Source organism: Saccoglossus kowalevskii, chromosome 10, assembly GCF_978046115.1.
Source record: "Saccoglossus kowalevskii chromosome 10, keSacKowa6.1, whole genome shotgun sequence".
NCBI lineage: Eukaryota > Metazoa > Hemichordata > Enteropneusta > Harrimaniidae > Saccoglossus > Saccoglossus kowalevskii.
Genome location: NC_140650.1, coordinates 18,112,976 through 18,131,484, shown reverse-complemented (window position 1 = coordinate 18,131,484; position 18,509 = coordinate 18,112,976). Strand labels below are relative to the sequence as shown.

At 32.2% G+C, this 18,509-nt stretch overlaps 1 protein-coding gene across 2 annotated transcripts in view; it reads left to right on the top strand.

Annotated features, from left to right (window-relative positions):
* The window catches only part of LOC100369063 (pleckstrin homology domain-containing family A member 1-like), a 37,815-nt gene extending 19,385 nt beyond the window's left edge, over positions 1–18,430 (top strand). Inside the window, exons 6-14 of one of the 2 annotated variants that reach the window (XM_085504326.1) lie at positions 615–712; positions 3,983–4,108; positions 5,716–5,862; positions 9,166–9,234; positions 9,521–9,585; positions 10,610–10,673; positions 13,041–13,130; positions 15,140–15,202; positions 15,870–18,430. In XM_085504326.1, the coding sequence (XP_085360452.1) occupies positions 615–712; positions 3,983–4,108; positions 5,716–5,862; positions 9,166–9,234; positions 9,521–9,585; positions 10,610–10,673; positions 13,041–13,130; positions 15,140–15,154 (674 nt within the window). In that variant the 3' untranslated portion in view covers positions 15,155–15,202; positions 15,870–18,430. The remainder of the gene's footprint in view (positions 1–614; positions 713–3,982; positions 4,109–5,715; positions 5,863–9,165; positions 9,235–9,520; positions 9,586–10,609; positions 10,674–13,040; positions 13,131–15,139; positions 15,203–15,869) is intronic. The other variant, XM_002742310.4, reaches the window with a different exon arrangement.
* The last annotated feature ends 79 nt before the right edge of the window (positions 18,431–18,509 follow it).

Sequence of the window (18,509 nt, the reverse complement as noted above, 5' to 3'; positions counted from 1 at the left end):
GACCATCTACCAATAGCAACCACCTCTATATAAGGACCACCTACCCATAGCAGCCACCTCTATATAAGGACCACCTACCCATAAACCACCTCTATATAAGGACCACCTACCCATAAACCACCTCTATATATGGACCACCTACCCATAGCAGCCACCTCTATATAAGGACCACCTACCCATAAACCACCTCTATATAAGGACCACCTACCCATAAACCACCTCTATATATGGACCACCTACCCATAGCAGCCACCTCTATATATGGACCACCTACCCATAGTAATCACCTGTATATAAGGACCACCTACCGATAGTAAGCACCATTATAAAAAGACCCCTTGCCCATAGTTTTGGCATCATGGACATTTGAAATTTTTGGCCAAAACCTAAAAGCAATATCTGACACTCTCTGCATGAACCAAAATAATGATAAAATTTCACAAAATATAAAAATATTTGCACAGAATTTTTGGTTGGAAAAAAAAAATATTAGGCACTCAAAGAATTCAAATCAGTTTGGGACTCATATGGCAGATGCCAAGTACCAGGTAATATCACTCTCTGATTATGATTTTGTAAGTTGAGTTGGTTTTAATATTTTGTTTATTTGACAGTGATAAATGGATGTGATAGAAGGTACTATTTGCAAGCCAATGATGCACAAGACATGATGGAATGGATAGATAAATTAAATGACTCCTGTAAAATTATTGTAAGTATTGAAAATTGTCTGTGATTTCATGCTTTTCATGTAAAATTGCAGTCATTTAAGTTTCCCACTTTGCGAACATGTGAAACAGACTGTAAAAAATTGATATTTCTTTTGCTAAAAAATATGAAATATAAAAAGTAGATATCCTATCTTGTTTTATCAACACATTTCATTTCGTATGTACTCAACCCTTAGACAAAATTACCTACCTAGCCTACAACATATGTATAATTCAAGCCAACTAACTCACCCAGCGACTATTTACCCTTAATTTAAGAGGTTCACTCAAATTTATAGTCAGCAGTTAGTTTCTCATTACCCAACCGCCATCTCAACATTTTATGGTATATACATAATTTATCGGTTGAATTATGGTACCTCACATATTTGCGAAGTGTGAATGCAGCTTTTATAATTAAGTCCAGGGTTTCTCGCATAAATATTGATGCACAATTCTATAAATTGTCAGTATTGTTTTCAATTTTAAAAATTTAACATGTCATTATATGAACTTTCGACAAAATAATTTTTGCAAATCATAATCTGTAAGCACTTTAGCTTACTGTTTTGGCGAAAGCGAAAATTGCTGAGGACAAATATGCGGTTGATTGATCATCAAGGGGTATCTGGTTGGTTGTGAAGCGGTTATTATAAAGTAATCATTACTTCTACATGGTTTTAAATGTAAGAAATTTATAATGATTGTGGATGAACAGTGTATAATTCCCTATAACAAAACTAATTTGATAGACTGAAACGCATGATTTATCTCCCTTTACATGTTGTTTACAGTACTGTAAAGTACATGTATGTTCACTTGCAGTATATTTTCGCTATTTTTAGGGTGTGAATCAGTGAAAAATATAATTCAAGCAAAAATACTTTTTTTCCCTGGGTGTAAAACATTTAACTCATCAGAATTCAGTGAAAATAAATTCCATACAAAACACCCAATATGTCTTTTCAGTGAAAATTAATTGTAGATTAAAGTATTTTACAGTATATGATTAATAGCTATACTCATACTGAGATTACTACAGCACTTACTGATCTGTCCTCTATAAGGTCAATCAGATGAGGGGATAATCCAGTGATAAATAACCTATTAAACACTAAAGTTCACTTTTTTGACTTCTCGCAATTATACACTTATGAGGCAATAAAAAAATGTACTGTATGTCCATTTGTGGCTGATCTGCACTGGCTCGGAAGATGAATTCTGATTGGCTAAAAAAACAAAAAAACTTGTGGCGTTGAATGCATGTTCATTGTCAGTATTGTTATGCAAATTCAAACTAGCTAATCATTTACAACCTTCCGAGCCAGTGCAGATTAGCCCTCCATTTGGTTCACAAAGAAATTAAAAAAAAAAAACATTGTCAGAGCTTGAAATTAACGGTAGCCCAAGGCGCACAGAATACCATCTCTTTTCTTTTTTTTGGGGGGGGGAGGGGTTACATGTGCCATTGCTAAAAATTAGTGGCCCAACTAGACTACTGTAAATTTACAAAACAAAATTCTGTTCTGTTTGTTTATCCTTAAAGGACTCAATACACAGGACATCGTTCATTAAATAAAGATTTAAAGTTGGTCAATTTTATTCATTCCTATTGATGATTTCAACTACAGGTACTAACAAATGTGGTATATGGTACTAAAAATTACTATAGGCTACTAGTTTTTAAAATGGTAGCCACAGGGGCTTCCAAATGTAATTGTTATTTTACAGTCCTGTACATCCCAAACATCTACGTGTTTTATCCAAATATTAATAACTGTTATTGGTTTATTTTAGGTTAAAAAAGTGTTTCTGTGAAAATTGTTTATTGAAACTGAAATATTCTGCAATTCTACAATTTATGAATTATTTTAAATTTTTTTAAATTCTGAAAAAAAAAAACTATGGCATCTGTGGTAACCAGAAACATGAACATTTTATTGGGCTTTATTTAGATTCTTTGCAGTTACCATGTCTTCATTACTTTTCAATGAAACTTGGTACATAGATGCTCTAGAACAATCAAATGACCTGATTAATTTTAAGTAAAAATGTGATAATATTAATCAACTAATTTGCATAATTAGTTAATTTTTGGCTTTTACACTGATATTGCAAGTACTAATTATTCCATTTCAATAAATCTTGGTACATAGATGTTCTAGGACAATGCACTGACCTGATTAGTTTTGGGTTAAAATCAGTGCATATTAATTGCCTAATTTACATAATTAGTCCATTTTCAGCTTTTACACTGATATCCCATGTACTAATTATTCCATTTCAATGGAACTTGGCACATTGATGCTCCAGAACAGTGCACAGACCCGCTCAGTTATGGGTTAACATCATATCGTATGAATTACCTATTTGCAGAAATCATAATTTTTGGTTCTAATCACATTTCAATGAAACTTTGTACATAGATGGACTGTGACAGTACTTATCTTAATTTAATGAATCCTGGTAAATATTTACTCTAACACAATGTGATGATCAAATTAGTTTTAGGTTTATATACATCTATAATAATTACCTAATTTGCATAATAATTTACTTTTCAGCTTTCCACTAATTTAGTTAGGATTAATCATCGCATTATAATGAAACTTTGTACATGTGCACCCTGAAACAATATAGGTACAGACCTAAATCTATGCATAATAATTGCTTAATTTACATAATAATTCATTTGGTTCATTGAGGTAATCTACAGACATGATTAGTTTATTAACCTATTTCTGATATCTAAAAAAATCAGATTTAAATTGAATTCATCACAGAGGTGGTCTGGAACTAATTAGACTAAAAACCGTGGATGAAAAATCTAATGTATTTTCTGTATGTATTATAAATTTTGATAATGTGAATCCCATTTTTCCATGTTATGCATCTCAAATAGCAGACAAAAATTCGAAGCTTCTTGTTTGAAAAGCAAAATTTTGAGTTAAATTTTAATGTGTCTCCAATACTCTCAGCACACGGCAGTTCTTTCTAAGCTTTCTTTGATTCTGTATCTACATAGCAAAACTCAGTGATCTCTTTGCATTATAAACACAAATTAATCTCCACCAACAGCTTGCTCTCCGCACTTGGGCTCCAGGTGACTATGGGTAAAAATAAACTTCAAACTGCAAACTTTATCAAAGTTATTTCAAATATTGTGACAGGAAAAGCCTCGAATAATAATTACTTCCTGGTTCATGTGACTAACGGATCTCTGTTCTCCTCTTACAATGTTTTTTTTTTTACTCTCATCATTTCCTGTAAAGGTTCCCCCAGCAAGCACCATGTCTCAAGATGATTCCACCTTCAGACCGGGTAGATCTAATAGTGAAAAGACAATTAGCTATAAAACCGAGGTGATTGGCGGAGTAGTTGTTAGAACGCCGATTCATGTAAGTACATTAGTTGGATGTTTTGAAAACAGAGAAGTCATACTTTTAGCACATGTGTAGGAGACAGCATGCGGAAATAAATTGAAAAATCATATATTGATCTGACAGTATTATTGCTTTGTTTATATATATATATATATATATATATATATATATATATATATATACTTATACATGACTCTTTAAGGTCATACATCCTGGTACTTTTGAGGGGGTATGCCAATGATAATTTCTCATTTAAAAAAAAAAAATAATGTAGCAGTTGTCAATAAGAAAAAAATTTAGTTCAATATTTTAAGTTTTGAAACTTTGTACACCCTTATTAACCTGAATATACAATGAAGCTCCACTTTGTATGAAAAGTAGATGCAAATACTATTTATTAGTTTGTTTTTGGTTTATATGCTACTAATTTGCATAATGACTTACTAGTACATTCATTTCTGTGTCTGAAGGTGTTATAAATACATATCCTGTTTATAGTGATACGTCTGTGTAACTTCTCTGTTTGCATCCAAAAATGTTTGTCATGTGGTTGCATCAGTGCAATCTCTTGCTGTGTTCTAGTACAGTCGGACGCATATCTACAAGGTCACTATTATTAAAGCAACGATGGTCCCAAAAAATTACACTGTTACATTTCAGAGGTGTGTCTGTGACCACAATAATTCATATTTTACCATTACAGCACAAAATAAACACAATTTATAATTTTGATGCACTTCTATTGGAGATTTGCATTTAATAGGGTAAATATGGTGATTGGAACTCTCCCTATATTGTCTCATGTTTATAAATTTATATTCAATATGACAATATTCATATTTATATATCATATATTAGTTGCTTTCCCTCTATTACATTGTAGTTGACCACCTGATTATTACAATAAAACTATGAATTCTCTCCTCATTGACAAAAAATACAAGTACCAGTACTTGCACCTTTATAGTGTGACTCAGTTTTATTACTATAGTGGCGTTCATGTTAAAGATCTTGGCACGTGTCAAGACACAGGACCGAGTCGGCACATGACGATATTTGTGTGTGAATAGTCGGGACCGAGTCGGCACATGCCGAAAAAACTCGATCTCGGGACTGAAACTCGGTCCTCGGTAGTAAATTTAAGAGAACATAAGCTGATTCATAACTAGTATGAAATGACAATGACAGGAAATGCAGATATACTAGTATATGGTCGGATGCTGTAGTAAAGAATGAAACTGTCGTTGTTGCTGCAACCGCTATTTTCTTGCAATGCTACATTGACATGAAAATAATTGTTTTTTGAATCTTCTTTGCCGTTCATGTGCACGATGACTTGTAATAAATACCATAACAACAAATGAATATAATTTTAATTTTACATGTACTAGTATCTTCATATCATTCTATAATTATGTTCTCATGATGAAAGCAGTTTATGTACCATTCAAAAACTATATTTAAAATGTTTTCTTTCAATGATATATCTACTTTTCATAAAAATTAATTGGAAGAATTATGGAAAATAATTTAAAGATTGACATGAATGCAATGTTTATAGCTCCACATTAGTGGCAATGATTGTAAGATTAATTGACGAATATCTGGTTATTTTATTTCAGACTGGTGACAGTGATAGTGATAGTAGTGATGGCACTGGTCACACCAACACACTGCCAGCTAGATTGTCCTCTCCATCAAATCTACACAGGCGACGATCTGGATGTATGCCTATCAAGCAAGGATTCTGTGTCAAACAAGGAGCTGTGGTAAGATCATTAATCTTATTACAGTAACACCTATCCAGTTGTTCTATCGCAGTACATATAATACTTTCCTCGTTCCAATCTTACCTGCAGTTGGACATTGTCATCAAAGCTATGTTGCTTCAAACTCCAAAACAATAACATTGATTTACTCAGCTAAATTGCTGACTTGTCATGCGTCTCTTAAGATGTTGTCATTTTGGGTGTTCGGAACAATATGGCGGTGACATTAAAAATATTTACCAGATTTTGTGATTATAAAACAGAAGTTTTGACTAAAAATAAATAAAAGGTTGTTGCAAATAAAAAAAACAGGAACACTGACATTAAATGTAAAAATCTGAGAGAGAACTACTCAACACACATACAATGTAAATATAATTGCATTGCATTGGAAAAAAAAGTTTAAAGTTATAGATTTTGCTGAAAATAAACAAAAATATTTATTAAAAAGCCCTGATCCACTCATGCACACCTTTCCAACAAATATTATTACTGACCCATTCTAGATATTACTTAAATCATATATACTCTAAACTGTGTCTCCTGCATGTCATGACCATAATAGGCCAGGAAAAAAAAATGAGGCGATTTTTTTTTTTTTGAATACTGAGCTAAAATGGGTGAAATTTGAGACAAGTGCAAGTGCAAGTACAAGCGCATTTTGGAATGCTTTAGAAGAAAAAAAAACATTCAAGGCGCATAGTTCAAAATGATGTGTGCAGAAACGAGAAACAGAGATATTTTTTTTCTCAGCCATACCGCATGTCAGTTTAACAGTTTATGAGTAGATTCCCCCAATAAGCTATTGAAATAATATCTGTAGATATTTCATGTTCCTAGTGGTATTATGAATACTTTTTGTTGTCATATCATACTTACCACATGGAGATATGTCAAGTTCACTGATAAAAACAAATCTTGCTGTTAAAATACACGCATTGTTAAAAGTGTACTTTATGGTGTAGTATGGTCACTGAGAGCAGGAGAGTTGTGTTGCAATCTTTCCATTGTATCATGTCCACTGTTCCCCTTCACCTAGGTAACCATGGTATGAAACATTCCAGAAAATCTGCCATATCATTATTTGTTATGACTTGAAAATAATGTGATTAATTCTCTCTGAATTATTTGGACTAATGTTTGACTGACTAATATCAGTAACATATCTTGCATGACCCATATTTCACAAGGTCATTATTTTCAGAGGACAGCCCCAAATGTAAATTCCCATGCCATAGCTGTTACTAGTTATACTGTTAATTGGAACCCACCCTATATTGTCCTATGGATATAAATCCATGAATGTAACTGACATAATCTGATTGAAGTAAGGTGGTTATTAAGTGACAGCCGTATCCTTTGATCGTTATGTCAGTAAAAGTATCATGCCAAGTTTACAGTCGTTCTGAGAATTATTCGGACAGTCATTTAGCAAATATATCTTGGAACTTTTCAAAACACTTGGGTCATTTCCAATCTAGACTTGATGGCAGCGTTGTATTGGCACGCCAACAATTTGGATCATTCCATTATTTTGCTAGATGCGTGTAAACGCTGTTTTCAAAAAAACAAAACACGTTGGTTTACCATATATTAACAGGTTATATGTTGTATATGCATTCAAAATGTTATTTCAAATTGTTATAACCATCTGAGTCCACCCGACAAAGCGCAACTTACAAAAGTAATTAAAAGTGTTGAGTATTAAACCCCAGGTCTTAATGAACTCTTCGTTGGCGGGAAGGCTAAAAGTAAAGTTTTTTAGCATTGGAGACACTGCAGTTTCACGACAGTTTTTGGTCAAACTAAAGGTTGTTTTTACATTACTGGTGCATTATGTATCAAGTTCAGATTTTGTACCGAGCTGGGAGAGTACATCAGAGATACACTGACGGAAAACTTGATCATAACGGTTTGATGGACTTTGTCAAATCAAAAGTGCCTTCCTTGAGCGAATCACTTTTTCAACTGAAAAATGACGAGGGTATGACGACCGACAGGCTAACAAAGTGTGCATAGCTTGGGCTAAGTGCCTAAAATGCAATTTTATTCAATGTTCATTTGGAAGATTTACTATTATACTATTCTTCTTTGTATGCCATTTCCAACATGACATTCAATGCAAGCACATTGTTAAAAATAACTGATGATGAGATGCTCTGCTGCTTTCTGTTATTCTGCAATCTGCCCTTTCTGAATTTGTTTCAGTATTATTTAAGAAGCATACATGTATACCTTACTAGTTACTGCTCCGAGTAATCATAGTTAAAATGACTGAAGATTTTTGTTTTGGAATATTTTAGCCCATGCTGACCACTGTTTCCTCCTGTGCATGAACACAATTGGATCTATCCAAATAATGCTATCTAATAATGGCATCTCGGTAGTTTGTTAAAATACCGACACTGTACTATATTTAGAAGAAGGGCAGTGTAATGGTCTGTAGCCTTGGTTACACTTCCCTTTCCTGGATTTGTTTCATAAGCACAGAAATATTTAGAAATATAACATGTAATATGTAGTTTGATTAAGTTTATTCGTGGGAAACATAGAACACTGTTACCATTACTTCTCCATCTGTAGGTTTCCTTTTAATTCTGAGTTGAGATAATCGTGGGAAGTTTCATCGCTGTAGTGATCATATTAAATGTTATAAATATTGAAATCATTATTTTGGCTCTCAAACCTAGAAACCTAGTAGCTAACTTACCCAAGTTTTAGTACAAATGTAGAGTTGAAAATCTACACTGTGATCTAAATCCGTAAAGATCATAAATTATTGTGTACATGATTATTTGCAATGATTGTAAAAAACACAAAAATGTTTTTCAACTTTTTTCTTTATTTTTTGCAAATTTCATGACACTGCTTGGAAATGTGTGTTAACATCAATTAAAAAAAAAAGTATAACAGATGATCTTTCATGGCATGTATTGAATTGAAACAAAAAAATGAATATTCCCTTTTTCTTACCGGTATATTTACCCAATTACTGGGAGGCAATAAAGCATTGTAAATTGTCTATGAAAGCCTTATTGTAAGTAACTAAGTTTAGTTACTGGCTGAACCATCATGGCAGTAATTTCAGTATATATAAATAATTTTGGTAGTGCACTTCAAAGTCAAAATTGTCAAAAAAACAGAGAAGCCATAGGATCCATGGTTAGGACCTGCAATAATTGTTGAATGTTGAGAGCCACAAGGCCCATGCTTCTTCACCTATGCCTCCCAGAACAATGCTTGACTTTCTACCTATGATTATACCTCTTTTTACCTACTACCTCTACTTTATGTTTCTATTAGATGAAAAACTGGAAAAGAAGATTTTTTATTTTGGATGATCATGGGTTCTCTTATTATAAAAATGAAAATGTAAGTAATGTTTTATATGTTCTCATCATGCTGAAGAAAAGATTGTTAATTGAAACCATAATTGCAGTATTTGTTATTCTTGTTATTGCATTACTGTAAAATTCTTTATTTTAGCTTGAATTAATTGTTGCTGAAAAGACATTAGGGTGTTTTGTATGGAATTTATTTTCACTGATTTTTGACAAGTTGAAAGTAAAATATATAAAAAAAAATATATATAATCAATTCCAAGCGAAAATAAAGTATTCTACTGTATATCATTTGTTGTTTGTTAATTTGTTTGCAGGATAAAGATGCGATAAGGACGATAGCAATCAGAGATATGTTAGATTGTAAAGAGTCAACATTAGGGTATGGAAAACTCCTATTGTATAATGTGTGCTTTCTTCATACCAAATGCTATTTTGATGCAAGAATGTCTATTATTGGCAATTTTCTGACTTTCATTCATACATTCCACCGTACGCTAGTTATATTATTACATCGAACTATAGCAATACAATGTGGATCGGTCCATTACTTGATGATGTTTAGAAAAATTGTTGGCTACATTCCCTTTGTTAGCTCGGCTGTCATGACAGAGTGAAGCTAGCTGTTCATATAGGTGACTGTCCGTTAGTAAACAATTACATTTCTATCTTCTGGATGAAAACTACCAGCACAATTGCTTTGATACTTGGTATGTAGGTACCTTGGATGTACCTCTGTCAGATTTGGGAATTTTGTGTCGATATCATCAATTCTTTATTTTTGGCAGAAATTTTTGCCATTTTTGGTAAAAAATACTATTTTTTACTTCTTGAAAACTACCAACTCAATTACTTTGAAACTAAGTATGTAGGTACCCTGGCTGGATCTTTGTCAGATTTGTTCATTTCATGATGATATTTTCAATTCTCTATTTTAAGCAAATATTTTTGTCATTTTGGATCAAAAATGTTATTGTGATTTTTTCTTGAAGACCGCTATTCCAATTGCTTCGATACTTGATATATGTGTATCCATTAAATTAGTTCTTTCTGTGCACTAGGGGAACACCCAAGGCTTTTCTGAAACAGTGCAGCTATTTTGACCATCAGTTCACTTGTTATTATAAACGCTGTATAGTTCCAAGCTCCAACCATTCTGAATATAGTTAGATACAACTATTTCTATATCAATCTACTGCATTGTGTCAGGACCATTACAGCTATGTATTTACACCATGTTCTCCTGCTCTCGAGTTTTAATTGATATCGATTTATAATTGACAGTTTTGATTTTTATTGCAGACAAACTTAAACAGTGGAAAAACTCTGATATGTAATGGTTCAAATCAGCTCAATATAAAATTTATAAAATAGAATGTTTTATTGTCATAATTCTATCTTCACAGGGATACCCTACTGAGAGATAATTTATTTGAAGTGTCAACCATCAGTCGTACATTTTATATACAGGTAAACATAATCCACTTGTTTCATTTTCATCCAATTGTTTTATCACCAGGAAAATACTCCAAAGCTAATTTGTTTAAAATGTTTGTATTTGTTTTTATGGTAATTTTGTCTAGTTGTTTGGATCCGCCACACTACAGTAGTGTTCATGCTACCCGAAGTACGGGCTAAGATTTAAGCGCATATGTTTGCATATTAGATAGACCCAATTGTGTTCATGCATGGGAGAAAACAATGGTTAGCAGAACATTAGAATGCTCAAAATTGTTAAAGGGGCACTTCCAGTTGTCTTACAACAAATTTACTTTCTGTATTAAAATTACAATGGATAACAAAAGATAGATTAACTTTGTAAACAACATAAACAATAGTGTCCCATGATTTGCTGGTGCAATCCCTGGGCTTGGAAGGTTCCCCTTTAAGAGTATACGGTTATAAAACAATATCAAAGCAAATTTAAAAAGTATAGAGTGCAGAATAACTCAAATAAACACAGTTAATAGTAGTTAATACAATAGCAAATCTTCCTAATGCACTTTGAATACAATTGGGTTTGGAGTGCTTAACCCAAGCTAAGCATACATACACACACACTTCACTACCCATGGTAAGGATCTGGACCAGGTTGTAAAAATAGGCTACCGGGTAGATTTAATCTTTTCTTAACCAGTGCTAAGCGTTTACACAAGTATTCTTAGCACAGCTTAAGGTATTTGACCTGTTAATCAAATTTTCTATGATTTGGTGATTGGACATCTAGTGCTGGCTAGTTTCAATGCTCCAATAATATTTAAGGCTTTGTTGTCAAATTGACTGATTTTTTAAGTTATCATGATGATCACAATAATCAGTGTGAGGTTTTCTTCATATAATACAATGTAGAAATGCAGTAAGACTTGGACAATGGGAAAACAATGGACCATTGCAGACTGGTGTAAATAATATATTGTGTTACTGACAGTTGTAAATTAATAATTAACACTGGTGGATTACATTGTATGTTTGGTTCTAAAGTCTAGTGATACACTGTAAAATGACTAATTTTCACTGGGTTTAAATTTCACTGATTTACCATTTCAGGCATATTCAGTGGGTTTTAAATTCACGGTTTGATCATTTAGATAATGTGTTCTATGGTAAATTTTACATATTCACTGGGTTTTAATTTAGCGCATTTTCCAGTCAGCGAAATAAGCCAAATTAAAACCCTGTGAATAATTAACCCCTTTACAGTAACAAGTGTTTATAATGAGACGTATCTGATATATAGAGTACTCATGACTGTAAACATAGTCCTGAACACCTGTTACTCTAATCGACATTATTTAGTCTACGTGCAATTTTTTTCGAAGGCCTAAAAAAATGGCTTTGATTCTTGTGCACATCAGTTTTAAACTTATTCACCACCAGTTCCCTCTTTTCACAAATTTGTTCTGTTTATAGTCTACACTTTCCTTCAGAAGATTGGGACAAAAATAACCGAATTTTTTGAGTAAAAACTGAAAATTGACTGAAATTTTGTCTGTTGGCTCCAAAATTAGGGTTCATTTCCAGAAATATTGAAGAATATTAGAAAAAAAGTGCAGAATAATTTGGGTGAGAAAGTCTGGTGGTGAAAAGGTTAAAGGTTATTTGGAGTTACATGTGTCACATGCGACAGAATAGGGGAAATTTTTTATTTATGTTTCAGAAAATGTTCAACCATAATCAATCTTATCGATAAAACAGGTATTCAAAACATTGAATGAATATCTTGTTGCTGTGGTACTAAATAAACTGGAACGAGAAGCAAAACCCTTATGGGAGTTGAGACGAGACAGTGATTTGTCATTCATCTAGTGAAAGTATACCTCTTATTGATAAGAATTGAATTTGACTTATTAGCTTAACAGAAAGCAGCAACTATGAAAAAAGTATTTTAAAAAATGTTTTATTATAGGATCCTCATCTATGTTTTCAATAAAGTTATCTAAAAATGGGTGAGGCATATTATTTTAAATAAGTTGATATGATTTTCAGTTAGAGACTGACCCTGCTTGAAATTTTTTTTTTTCCAGAAATATGTAGGTCAATTTTATTTCAATGTCAAGTTAGTTAATACTCTGCCAAGTGCCATTATGAACTTTGAATCGTATTGTCATTTCAGTCACTGTGTGGATAATATAAAATTTATAATGGTCAATCCCAAACATTTCCAGATTTCTTTGGCTATATTGCTAATGGGCTGTGTTGAAACAGCCTGTTTTTCATTGATCACATTAGATCACTACTTAACTTGCAAGAATACATACCATAAAAATCATCTTTGACATCCTCACATCATAATCATTTCTATGAAATTATTTCTTATTTTTTTATATTTTTTTTAAGGCCGACAGCCCAGAAGAGATGCAGAGCTGGATTTCATCAGTTTGTGGAGCAATAATGGCAAAAAGAGCCAGCGTCGCTACAAACACTTGGGTAAGTTAGCATTTGAACAGATTTTGTTAGGGCGCCCTCTAGCGGCTAAATGCAACAAACTTTTGTTTATTAGATGGGATTTTGACAGAATTATACATGGGTATTCCAGTAGATTGATATACTATAAACCGTGAAGACAATATTTTACAAAATTCTGACACTGATTCCAGAGACATTTTTCGTTTCTACAAAATGCCATAACTGTCACTGACTCTCACTCTGTTGTGAATGCTCCATGTTGATTTAATGCATTGCCTGCTGAGGCTTTCAGCAGTCGATGTAGTATATTTCAGTTGCACGCATTTAAGTAGAAATTAACCTGATCTAAGCTGATGTAGGTAAAACCTTAATTCCAAGAATCGGTGTTCATCGCCTTAAATTACATCTAGCCACCTATCATATCCAGACAGCTTTCTTCTGATAGGATTTTTCCACCAATTAGAGCATGCCTTCTTAGAAATTAGCATGTAACACAAGTTTTGATTGGTTGCAAGTTCTATGATTTTTGATATTTGGTCAGATGTAATACCTTGGCCTTATATTAGAGTTGTACTATGAGATCTAGCTGTGTTAGGCTCTTGTGACTATTAAGTGAAATATGTGATCTGACTATGCACAAATTGCAGGAGATATGTCCTAATAGACCATTTTCCGTACACTGCGAGAATCACGCGTTATGCGTGAAATCGAACGTAAAAACAGGACAAACAAAGGTCATAGCGCGTAGTCGCGTCAAACATCGTGTGGGATTCGACAAACGCGAAAGTATTTCCGGGACATTTCCATGCTTAATAATGTGCTGTCCACATTTGATGATAGGCAATTTCGATTAAGTGAGGGTATTCGGAAGCAATATTCCTCTGTCGAAGATCGGCCGGTCAATGTAAGCTGCGAAATAAAGAAATTCTAGTTCAAAATCAAATCGTTCGATTTTTGCAGCAGACGTTCGACGTGCGTCTTTCATGCATCTCGCGAGATCTCGCAATTGTTTGGAAAATCCTCTATTTTCAATGATTTGTCAGTGTGTCCAGGGTTGGTGATAGTTTTGGTCTCACATTTGATTGTGTTTGAATTTCATTGGCTGACATTTTTGATTGGTGTTCTAATGTGCATGAATTCACAAAGATTCACTTCCAGGTGAATCATCAAGTATTTTCTGTAATCCGCTGATATAACACCAAATGACATTATCAAAAGCTATATAATACATGTCAAAATTAAAATTTCTAGTCTTGGTTAATCTCAGTAAATTTGCCCAATTAGAAAGGCTGGTGTGCTTTACATTTTCATGACCTATGGTGTGACATCATAAGCGAGTGCTGTGATTTTACACATTTTTTTATTAAAACTGAAATAATTCTGTATTGATTGCATAAATTATATAAACCCTTTGATCATCAGCATTTATATTGCCAAAAGTTTGGAGTAACATTTTTATGTCTTTTTCTACAATTTCTTTGTCAGTTTTGGACATAATTTTTAATTGGACAGTAGATTTTATTGCCTGTATGAAAATGCCATCAAGTAAACATTGTTTATCATATGCAATCATGTGATTATGGGGAATTATTTCTCTGCACATTTAATGCTTTGACCACCAACTTTTGTCAACTTTCATAGAATAAAACCTACATACATTTTTTTCTTTATTTTACCAAAATTTGGTCAAGATCTGTAGCCAATGGAAAATTATATCCATTTGCTCCAAAATTATCAAAAATACATAAAAATGGATAAAATGTTTGGCAAAAAAATAATTGCTAATGAACATGGCATAATTCATCCCTCAAGATGCATGTGATTGTGTGTGTGACATTTGCATAAATTTTGAATAAATTATATGATATTACTGGTATTGTAGCTAGGCATATAAAGTTTAGGCCAAATTCAAATTTGTCGTTATTTGATGTAAAGTGATAAAATATATGAAGTGATGTTTGTCAATTATTGTACTGTTAATGTTTGTCGTGACTGACTGTGTGTGGTCGATTACATTTCTTTATCCCAAGGTGTCCTATATCTAGTTACTTGAAATATACTTGCAGCTGAATATCACAACTTCTAACTAAAAGGTAATGCGGTTTGTAAAATAACACATAGCTATACTAATCCTCATCACCATACCGTAATGCTTTAACTAATTATTTGTTAAAAGTGTCTAGGTGATGGATAGATGGACTGACTTCAGCCGATTCCATAGTTTATATTATGTGTACCATGCTTCCTTGTCTTAATTCATAATGATGCACACAACAGTACACTTAGAGGGTATTTCTGGTCTTCAACTTAAATTTCTTCACTTCACTTTGTATTTGTCTTGCATTGTGGTGGTTATTGCTTTTATAATTTCTATTCTCACTGTTATTGTCCAATTATTTCTATCTGTTCGCTTTTGTGATGAGTTTATACGATTTTCATATGGAGGTTTATATTATCCCATATGGAGATTGATAATGCTTTCTTGTATTTCGCTTTTGCTGAAGTTAGCAGATTACCCATAATCGCATGTAAATAACACTATTAATACTGAATCCATAAATGTAATAATGAATCTTGGACAAATGTGAGTTTATGCATCAGTATCTCACTTTATGTCTGTCTGTGTTCTCATAACTGCTTCCTATAAAGTATCTTTTTCAGTTGAAGTACAGAATAGAATAGATAGAAACCTAAACATACAAGTATCTGAGTTAAAAAAATGAATGAATACATTTATTTCTCTCTTTTTTATCGTTTCAGACTTTATAACCCTAGTATATCATCACACCATTATAACCAACTACTTTACAACCAATCAGTTTGCAGTTCATGGTTATCATGTGACACTCTCCAACCAATCAGTGTGCAGTTCATGGTTATCATGTGACACTCTCCAACCAATCAGTTTACTAGTAATTAACAAAAGTTGTTTAAGTATTATACCTTACTTTCTGCATTATACTGAGTTTACAAAGTTTATTTTCATAATATACATGTTTTGTCAAAATAGTATATAATATCAAGTTGAGCTGCATAATTCATTTCAATGTGTGTTTAAAACAGAACTATAAAATTGTGTTGTAGTTATGGAAGTCCTGAAATGCATAGTGTTTTTATTTTTTTAATTAGAATTTTAACAAATGTAAATATAGTGTTTTAACTATTTTTTTGGCAGGGCTAACGTGTTTGGAGGTTATAACATTTTACTTTTATTTTATATCTGTTTTTACGAATATTTTTGAAAGACAAAATGATCTGGATTTACTATTGATGACAAATAATATTTAAACGTGGATGCGTCCCCACATTTATGAATTTGATACAAAAATTTGATAGAGATATTCCCTGCTACATTAAGCACCATTGCAAAAATTATTTCCATGGAGTGTACGACTTTTCAAGATGTCTGCAATCGCTGTGTTTTGTAATAATTGTATAGAATAGAAATAACTGTGGGAATATAGATATTAATATACTACTTTGGGTACATGATCACCATTTGAAGGCATTATTACATAATTCATTATTTGCTAATAGTTTGGAAATTAATCAGTTCATAATGCAAAATATATGGATTTGTAGGTTGCAGTCCAGTCCATACTTAACTTAACTCCTAAACAAACTTACTTTGCCGTTTTATAAATTGTTCAAAAAATATAATGTGATAATCATTACAATCAATATTTTCAACTTATTCTTTGTAGTATTCACCCATGTTACTAATATAATGTATATTTAGATACTGTAAAATACTTTATTTTAGCTGAAAAAACGTTTGGGGTGTTTTGTATAGAATTTATTTTCACTGATTCTTGAAAAGTTGAATGTAAAATACAGGAAAAAAGGTATATTCACTGGATTTTATTTTCAATGAATCATTCCTTTAGCGAAAATTGATTACAAGCGAAAATAAAGTATTTTACAGTATATAGTTGTTTTAAAAGCAAGCAGGTATGTGTAATCCAGCTAAATGTTAGGTTACGCTCGGACTGTGCTATAGATAATTGTATGATACAAAATACAATGTAGGTGATCTAATCAAGAATCTGTTGAAAAACAGGAATGATAATTTTGACGAATCAATTTTTTGATAATAATTAAACTATATTTATCATGAAACTTAATATGAAAGGTTTTCCTTATACCAGTGCCGTATTTGGTCTTAAAAGTGCATATAAACCCAAAATCCCTTTGGTAGTATACTGAATTATTTAAATATTTTGACATAAAACACCTTTGTAATTTACATAAAACACATATATTACTAATAGAACAAATACGGTACTCGGGTTTTTGTTCAGTTCTTATATTTCTGTTTGTGCATGGAACACAGCATTATGCAGGTACTGTGGGTTTTATTTATTAAATGTTTTCGATATGCTGTCAAATGTCACTGCTATATATTTCTGCATTTTGGATATTTTAGGCGATTTGCAGTAATTGTTTAAACATTTTTTAATAGTTGATTAATTAATTCATGTGCACTAATCCCATAGCATGATATTACATATTGATTTCGGCTTTTCTAGACTATTTATAAATGTATGAACTTTGTTGCCATACCAACATTATTGTATTTTCTCGAATATAAACTCTAGCAGAACCTAGCATTTATTTATTGTTTCATTAGAAGACCAACCATCTTCTTGCCTTTCTTGCTGTTTTTCTGATCCATTTATGTTGACAGTTTCTGGTCAAAATTAATTCTTATTAGTGAGCGATGAAAAAATACAAAAAGAAAGTGGCTTAGAAAGTAACTCTGATCATGGAAGATACTAACGGAGTACCTTTCATGCTCTGATATAAGCTCAACTAGAGAGCAAATGCTTTATATCAAATATACATAGTATGGAACTAATATGAATTTGTAACAAATAAGACCATTTTCAGTAACTTGTTGTATTACATCAGTATCTTGTATAGCCTTTATTAAAATTTGTTCATTTAGCAGCCCATCCAAACCCAAATACCGGTATGTAACAACATTCTTTTTTCAAATCTACCATTAACCTGCTAGAAATGTGGATGGATGTATAGTTGGATTTTTAATTAATATAGATCAGGAATGAGGATGAATTAAAATGGTGGATTTGATGACACTTGGACACTGAATCTGAAGCCTGCAAATGATCTATTGTCCAAATAACTTGATGTGTTAAAATTTGTATTTCTTGAAGTATATTTATTTCATATTGGTCATTTCTGGTTATAATGAATTTCTGTAAATTTTTATCTCAGTATGAATTCCTTAATTTTGTTACAAAAATACTTTGATGGTTGCTGTATTTTGTTCATTATATTAAATAGTGGTTGTTTCTTTATCTTTGTATTCACATCTTTGAATTGCATTATAGCATGATTCATATCGAAGATCAGTATAAATAGAGAATTTAAAACAAG